General features: G+C 27.5%; 1 protein-coding gene across 2 annotated transcripts in view; it reads left to right on the plus strand.

The window, feature by feature from the left end:
• The first annotated feature begins 3,374 nt into the window (after window positions 1-3,374).
• The window catches only part of LOC117168113 (mitochondrial basic amino acids transporter-like), a 10,194-nt gene continuing 4,371 nt past the window's right edge, over window positions 3,375-9,197 (plus strand). For both annotated transcript variants that reach the window (XR_004466460.1, XM_033353511.1), the window contains exons 1-2: window positions 3,375-3,522; window positions 5,679-5,806. Coding sequence is in view for 1 of the 2 variants with exons in the window: in XM_033353511.1 (XP_033209402.1) it covers window positions 3,489-3,522; window positions 5,679-5,806 (162 nt within the window). In the remaining variant the exon portion in view is untranslated. The remainder of the gene's footprint in view (window positions 3,523-5,678; window positions 5,807-9,197) is intronic.

A 9,197-nucleotide genomic window follows, 5' to 3' on the forward strand; every position in this document is an offset into this window, starting at 1 on the left:
TTTTCCTAATGATCTCTTCAGAAATTCTTCTCTCTTTACCTCTTCCTCTTCTCTATCTTCTCATTACTGTCTCGCGTTTACCCTCTCCACACGTTTGGGCCGAATTTCCAGGAGTGGGGATAGGACCCCTTTTTCAGAAGCTCCTTGTCAATTTTCCCAGTTTTCTTCCCTCAGTCGAAGTTGAATTTTTCTCGAGAAATGTCAGTGAGAAGTGACTAAAAGGCTCCATCTCAAACGTCCGGTTTTGACCTTGAGGGACAACTTATCCTCAGTCTTATCGCGACTTTTTTGATCGGGTGTCTTGGAAAATTATAAGCATGGAATTTTCAATTTCACGCCGAAAAAAATCCCGGGGACTTCAAAAGGTAACTTTTTCAATTCATTATCGCATTTTTCCTTATTTATTTCCCTAATTTTTTACTCTACTTTATTCTACCATCAGAATTTTCTTCCTGATTTCTCTAATTTTGTTGGAAATGTTTGGTTGAATATTTGTCTTTTTTTTTGTTAGGATTTTAATTGAAAATTCCCCTCTTTGGTTGAAAATTAAACTGTTTTGTTGAAAATTCGTCTTTTTTAGAAAATTAATACTTGCGACATGAATATTTAACTGTTTTGTATAAAATTCATTGCTCTAGTTGAAAATTTTATTATTTTTTGAAAATCAGATTCTGTTGTTGAAAATTAATTTTTTTAAACTTAAAATTTAACTAATTTGATTTTTGGTGGAAAATTAGCATTTTTTTAGTTGAAAATTCGTGTTTTTTAGCAAGAAATTAATCTTCTTCTTCTTGGTTTAAAAAATCGTGTTTTTGGTAAAGAATTAATCTTCTTAGTTGAAATTCAACCGTTTTGTAGAAAATTTATTACTTTGGTTGAAAATTTCATTATTTTTTTAAAGTCAGTTTTTTGTTGAAAATTAGTTTCTTAAACATGAAATTTAACTAATTCGATTACTGGTGAAAAATTCATCTTTTTTAAGTGGAAAATTCGTGTTTTTTTGGTAAAAACCTAATCTATTTTTTGTTGAAAATAAGTTTTTTTGTTGTTAAAAATTAATGTTTGCGGTTTGATAAGTCAACTGTTTTGTGGCAAATTCACATCCTTTTGCTGAAAATTTGAGTACCTTTGGAAGAAATGGATTCTTTAATAGAAATTAATTATTTAAACTTGAAATGTAACTTCCATTTCTTGTGAAAAATTAACGTTTTTTAGTGGAAAATTCAACTTTTTGTTTTATAAGGTCGTGTATTTTTTTGAAAATTGTTTTTTTTTAAAGAAAATATTATTCTTCTCGGTTGAAAATTCGTCTTTTCTATAGAAAATTAATATTTGCGGGTCGAGCATTTAACTGTTTTGTAGATAATTAATCTCTGGTTGAAAATTTGATTTTTTTTTAAATCAGTTTTTTGTTGTGTTGAAAATTAATTTTTTAAACTTGAAATGTAACTAATTCGATTATTGGAGGAAAATTAATTTTTTTTTTAGTTAAATATCCATGGTTATTGGTAAAAGCTTAATATATTTTTTATTGAAAGTTAATTTTTTCTAATAAAAATTAATACTTTCGGGTTGGTACTTCAACGGTTTTGTAAAAACTTAATCTTTCTAGTTGAAAATTCAACTATTTGTTTGAAAGTGGATTATTTTGTTGAAAATTAGTTTTTGTGAAATATTAATATTTACCGATTGATAATTCAACTATTTTGTAGGGAATTTATATCTTCTTGCTGCATAATTCGTCTTTTTTATCAAATTAATCTTTGCGGGTTCAAAACTAAACGTTTTCGAAAAAAATCATCTCATATTTTGAAGTGTAGCTTTTCGATTTCTGGTGAATAATTAATCTTTTAGTTGAAAATTCAACTATTAGTTTAAAAGTTCATGTATTTTATTGAAAATTCGACTTTTTTTGTAAAAAATTAATCTTGGTTAAAGTAATTTTTTAATCTTAAAATGGAACTTTAATTTTTTGTAAAAAATTAATATTCTTGGTGAAAAATTCATATTTTTGTTAGAAAATTAATATTTTCGGATTTATAATCAAACGTTTTGTGTAAAAAATGCATCTGTTTGCTTGAACATTGGACTACTTTTTGTTGAAAATTATTATTATATTTATTGAAAATTAGTTTTTTAAGCTTTAAATGTAACTATCAGATTTTTGGTGAAAAGTTAATCTTTATATTAGAAAATTTAATTATTTTGTTTAGAAGTTCATGTATTTTATTGAAAATGTGTGATTTTTTAGCAAAAAACTTAATCTACTTGGTTGAAAATTCATCTTTCAATTAGAAAATTAAAATTTGCGTGTTGAAAATTCAACTTTTTTCTAGAAAATTTATCTCCTCGGTTGAAATTTTCACTGTTTCGTTCAAAATTATTTTTGTCTTATTGAAAATTAATTTTCTAACTCAAAACCTAATTTTTCCATTTATAGTTGAAAATGAAGCTTCTTTAGTTGAAAATATAATTGTTTCAAAATACATGTATTATTTTTGAAAATTCGTCTTTCTTGATAAAAAATTGGTCTTTCTGATTTAAAAATTGATTAAAAAATCAATTTTTTTGTTTCAAGTTATTTTGTTAAAACTTCAACTATGTTGTTAAAGTATTTTTTAGCGAAAATTCAACTCCTTATTTGAAAATTTATCTTTTCAGCTATATAATTGAACTTTTTTGTTGCAATTGTAATTAATCTCATTAAATATCACTATTTTATTCAAAAGTAATCTTTTTTGGTAGGAAGTTCTTGTTGAAAATGTGTACTTTTGGATTGAAAATTGATTCTTTATACCAGAAAAGTAATCTTTTTTCTTTTGAATAAATGAATACATTTCTAATGATTAATTATAAATTTGAAATTATTTTATTCCGTTTATAAAACATTATATGTTGAAATTTTTACAAGATTACAAGTAGTTGCCTTTCAATATCATTGGTGAGGGAATATTAAAAATTTGTCAGCAAAATTTAATTAATTAGATTACAAATATTTTATTGTATCGCCCTTATGTAATTAACTTTTTCCAAATGTTGGTGAAACTGAATGATAATTTTATTCATTTATTATCAAAATGAAGTTTTGTGGTCGCCCTGAATTAATTTTCTTTAGTTTATAATTTTATTTCGACTTTCTGTTTTCAGGATAAGGATAGAATTCTGACTGAAATGAACAATTGAAGGCATTTTTTTTAATTGACTGAGATTTTAAAAATTGCTCTTAAAATTTCTTAAAAGGGAAACCAGTATTGTTTGGTCTTATATCACGATTTTTTTTATCTGGAATCTGAATTTGAGGACTCACTGAGTCAAGGCAGTGTCTACACTGCATCGGACGGCATTGGTCAATTTTTCATGGATTCCGAGTATGTGATTAAAGAACCCGGAGCTGATCGACTCACTCTCTTCTGCGATGAAAATCTGAAGGAAACGATCACCGGAAGTTCAGTCTCCGAAGAATTAGCCAAAGCTGCAATTTTCCTGAGATGTCACTCGACTTTGCTGCTGGTTGTCTGGGAGGTAATTAGCAAACTTTTAATCGTCTTTGTAAAAAAAGTGAAGAATTAACCCTTGACAAAATTTAAATATTTAAATAGAGATTCTTCTCGCATTTTTCGGGGTGACTGAAAAATCTTGAGAAATAAAATTGCCGACACTGTAAAATTTCCAAATTGGAAAATTCCCAAATAATATAATTCCCGTATTGGAAAATTCTCGAAAAATAAAGTTACTGAACTTGAAAAGTCACGAACAATAAAATTACCGGCCGAATTACAAGATTCCCAATCATGAAAAATTAAACTTCTTTTATAAATAAAAAAAAATCAATTGTAAAATAATTCAAATTATAATAATTTAATGAATTTAATAAATAAAAAATTGTAATTGTTTAAATTCGGTAAATAATAATAAAATTCCCAAATAATAAAATTTACGAACAGGTTATATTTATGAAATTTAGAAAATTATCACAATTAAAATTATATTACAACATATTTTTTAATTTTTAAGGGAAAAAAAGTAATTTTTTATATTCGGGAATTTTATAATGCGAGAGTTTTCAGTAATATTATGAATTGTTTGGGAATTTTATAATGTCGGCAATTTTATTTTTTGGGATTTTTTAGTCGTGCCTCGGGAATTTTCAAATTTGAAAATCTTATTATTCGGGAATGTTATAATTCAGAAATTTTATTATTAAATTCGTCAATTTTTAAACTCTGTATTATTCTAAACTGTTCACGAATTTTACAATTCCGAAATTTTATTATTCGGGACTCTTATAATTCAGGAATTATATTATTCAGAAATTAATCATAAAATTTCCAAATAATAAAGTTCAATTCCCGACAGAAAATTGCCGAATTATAAAATATTCTAAGTAAACAATTTCTGAATTTAAACAATTTACATTTTTTATTTATAAAACAATACAAATTAATACAATTAAAATTATGTTACAATCAATTTCTTTTATTCATAAAATTTTTCAAATTAAAATTAGATTACAATGCAATTTGTTTTTAGTTTATAAGAAAAAAATGTGTGATGTTCTGATATTTTATAATTCGACAATTTTCAAATTCGGTAATTTCATTAATAGTTCAGGAATTTTCATGTTCAGAAAATAATCATATAATTTCCGAATAACAAAATTCCCGGATTTTAAAATTCCAAAATAATTAAATTATAAATGATAAGATTTCCGAATATAAACAATTAAATTTCTTTTTATTCGAAAATTTTATAATTCGGAAATTTTCAAATTCGGTAATATTATCAACAATTCGTGAATTTTCTAATTGGAAAATTTAATTATTCTGGAATTTAATTATTCGGAAATTAACCAAATATTTTACGAATAACAAAATTTCCGGATTATAAAATTCCTAAATAATAGAATTCCCAATTTATAAAACTCCCGAACAGTTTATAATATCATCGTATTGGAAAATTCTCAAATAATAAAATTCCCAAAAAATAAAATTCCTGACAGAGTATTCCTGAATTATAAGATTCCCGAATATAAACAATTAAATTCTTTTTAAAACCCAAAATTAATGTAATATGATTTTAATTATAATAACTTAATTAATTTGATAAATTATAGGTCGTATTCGTTTATTTCCAAATTATAAATTTCCAAAATTGGAAAATTTTTAAATAATAAAAATCCGGAACAGATGATAATATTACAGAATTTGAAAATTCCTGAATAATAAAATTCCCGACAGAAAATTGCCGAATTATAAAATACCCAAAATAGAAAATTCCTAAAATTAAACAATCTCTTATTTATAAAATTATTCAAATAATTAATTTTAAAATCGTATTAAAATGAATTTTTTAGTTATAAAATTATTTAATTACAATAATTAAAATTACATTAAATTTAAATATTTTTTGATTTATAAGAAAAAAATTAAGGAATTTTCAGATTCGGTAATATTATGGGGCGGCTGGAAAATTCCGAAAAATAAGATTCCCAAATTGAAAAATGCTCGAATTATCAAATTGCCTTATTAAAAATTCGGAATTTTCGATTACCTTGGACTGATTATTACTTTTTTTATTTGAACTAAAACAAGAAATTTAGGACAAAAACTAATAAATGGTGACAAATTAATCAAATATTTATGAAATATACAAAAAATTACTAAATTGTAATTTTTTAGGGTGCGCTGGTATTATGGTTGGATATCCTCTTGATACCATCAAGGTTCACATTCAAACGCAAGATCACAGAAATCCCAAATACAAAGGCACCTGGCACTGTTTTCGTTCAATCCTGGCCAGAGACTCGGTATGTTAAATTACAGTTAAATTATTTTTCCCAATTAAACAATACATAAAGATAAATGAAAAAATGAAAACTAAATTTTTAAAAAATACCGACTAACATTACGGAATTTTCCGTAACAAATTATTTTGAAATCAAGAAATGATATTGCAAGGGCCACGATAAAAAAATTCTATTATGTTTCTATTTTATCAGGAGAGGATAAAGACTCGGAATTATCTAAAAAATAAGCAAACAGTTTCAATCTGGAATTAACTGGTTTTATTCATTCCATTCAGTAAAATAGATTTGTTTAGATTATATTTTTGTTTTCAATATTTATACATAATGTCCAGAAAAAAATTGGTTATTATTTGCTAATTAAATGTCATTTATTGAAAATACGTATTTTTGGTAGAAAATTTCATTTGTTTCAAAATTCTTAAATGATCCTTTACAATTTGGGGACATAGAAACTAGAATACAAAAAAAAAACTTGAAAGCTTCAAATTTTAGATGTTTTGGATAAACTTTGAGTATTTTCAGATTTTCTTTTCATTGTAAATACAATTGACATCGATTTTTTTCTTTTTATTTGATTTAGATGGTTTCAGATTTTTATATTTAAATTATTGCCCTTAATAAATGCAAGCTGAATTATTAGAACTCAATAAGAAAATCCAACTATTTTTTCTTAAAAGTTAATTTTTTTACTTATATATATATATATTTCATAGCTTAGTTGAAAATATAACCATTTTGTAAATAAGTTAAATTATTTGGTAAAATTTAACTATTTTGTTGAAAATTCCTGTTTTTTTTTCTTATGAATTAAGTAGTTGCAAATTCATATTTTTATTGCAATTTTAACTATATATTTGGATTTTTCATTCTTAGTCAAAGAATCATGATTTCAATCAATTTTAATCAATCATGATTTTTTTTATGTTTTGTGAGAGTCCTTTATTATCTTTGGAGTAGTTTTCATTCTTGTTTATACTCAGGGACTTTCAAATTGTATTAATTTTTAAGATTGTACATTTTATTTCCACTTTTCAAGTTTGGGCGCTCTTCCTTCCCATCCTCCTCCTCTTTATCGTCCTCCTCCACATCGTCCTGCTTCTCAATTCTTCTCCTTCCCATCCTCCACTTTCTTCCCCTCCTCCCCATCTTCCTCTCAACCCACTTACCCACCTTCGTCTCCATCCTCCTCCTTCTCCCTATCCCGTAAGTACCCTCTATCCTCTTCTCTGTCCTCCTTTTTATTTTCCTCCTCATCCTCTTCCCATAACTCCTCCCCATTCTCCTCTCCGACTTCCTCCTCATCCTTCTCCTAAACTTACTCCCCGTTCTCACCATCCTCCTCCCTATCCTGCTCCTTCTCTCAATCCTCCTCTCCATCTTTCTCTCCGTTCTCATCATTCCCCTACTCCACCCCATGCTTTTCTCCATCCACCTTCTTCTCCCCATCATGCTCGTTCTCTCCATCCTCCTTCTCCTCATCCTTCTCTCAATCTCTCTCCCCATTCTCATCCACCTCCTCCTTCTCCTCATCCCGCTTCTTCTTTCCATCCTCCTCGCCATTTTCCTCCCCATCGTCATCAAAGAATCATGATTTCAGTTGAAAATTTATCTCCTTAGTTGCAAATTTAACAAGTTTGTTGAAAATTCGTGTTTTTTGTTGAATTCAACTCTTCTTATTTAAATATTAAAATTGTTTGTTAACTGTAATATTACATATTATATTTTTCGTTCGAAATGTATACTTTTTGTTCGAAAATTCAGCTACTTAGTTGATAGTTGAACTATTTTGTTCACAATCAATTTTTTAAAATAAAGATTCATCATTTTAATTTAAAACTAATCTCTTTGGTTGAAAATTTAACCATGTTATTGAAAATTTTTGATTTTATTGGTTGAGAATTAATTTTTTGAATTGAAAATGTACCTATTTCGTTTTTGGTTGAAAATTTCCATTTTTTAAATTGAATCTGAATCTATTGGAGTTGAAAATTCATGGACATATTTCGTTGAAAATACATATTTCTTAATTAAGAATGAACGCATTTGCTGAAAATTCATCTTTTTGACTGGTTTTTAAAGCATTCTACTTTTTAGCTTGAAAACATAACTATTTTGTTGAAATGTCGTATTTTTGGTATAAAACTAATCCTCTTGGTAAAAAAAAAACTTCACCTTGTAGGTTAAACATTCAGCTGTATTTCTAAAAATCTAACCATTTATTTCAAAATTTAAAAAAAATTTAAAAAGTTTAAAGTTTTTTGTTAGAAAATTTCACTATTTGGTTGAAAATTAAAGTATTCGGTTAAAAATTCTACTATTCTTTTTTCGAAAAATTAATAATTTGTGAGTATTTCGTCATATTTTTTCGTCAAAAATTCCATTCACTAAAACAACTAACTAGAAACGCGAAAAAATACAGAATAAGCGGGAAATCCGTATTTATCTAATGGATTCGTTACTGTCGGGGGGGGGGGGGGGGGGGGGGGGGGGGGGGGGGGGGGCTAGTAAAAAATTGGACAGCAAAAATGTTAATAAAAAAAGTTTCCTTTGGTTTTTCTATACGAATTTGAAAATTTAAATTTATTGAGGCCCCGGGGCCAACGCTTAGCATTTCCCTGCTTCACGATACTTATTCAATCCTAGAGCTTAATTTTAAAATGTTTTAGTTTTTGGTGGGACTGACGTTAGAACTACAATCTCCACCATATGACGATTTGATACTTAACTTTGACATGATTTCGACTTAGAAAATAAACTTATTGCATAAAGGTGTTAGTTGGGCGTATAATCTAAACAATGAATAATACAAACTACAAAATAGCTTCGGAAAGGACTCGAACTAGTGAAGAAACTAGATATTTTTTGCGTGCCCGAAACAAAGAAAAAGGGATGCGAAACTAAAGACATAAAAAACGGCGTATTGAAAGGAGGATTTGAAATATGGCCAGAAGTAGACTGTGAATCACATGGTAAACAAGGAGTAGGTCTCATTTTGAATGAAAGAGCAAAGCAGCATCTCGGAGACCATGGCTTCGTGTCTCCCAGACTGCTGTGGGCTAGAATGAAAGTAGGAATCAGAAGACTATTTATTATAGCATGCTACGCGCCGGTTGATAGTGATCCTAGAGAAGTAAAAGACGCCTTCTGGGACACTTTAAATGACACAATAAACATCTGCGAACATGGGGAAAGAATAATTCTACTAGGAGACATGCACGGTTGGGTGGGCATCCAAAATCAGGATACGGAAAGAGTATTAGGTAATTTTGGGGATCCAAGAACAAACTAAAACGGAGATAAACTAGTTGGTCTATGCTTAGAAAGGGGTCTGTTTATTACAAATACTTGGTTTAGGCATAAAATGATCCACATGTACACCTGGTCTAAAGGA

Source organism: Belonocnema kinseyi, chromosome 1, assembly GCF_010883055.1.
Source record: "Belonocnema kinseyi isolate 2016_QV_RU_SX_M_011 chromosome 1, B_treatae_v1, whole genome shotgun sequence".
Lineage (NCBI taxonomy): Eukaryota > Metazoa > Arthropoda > Insecta > Hymenoptera > Cynipidae > Belonocnema > Belonocnema kinseyi.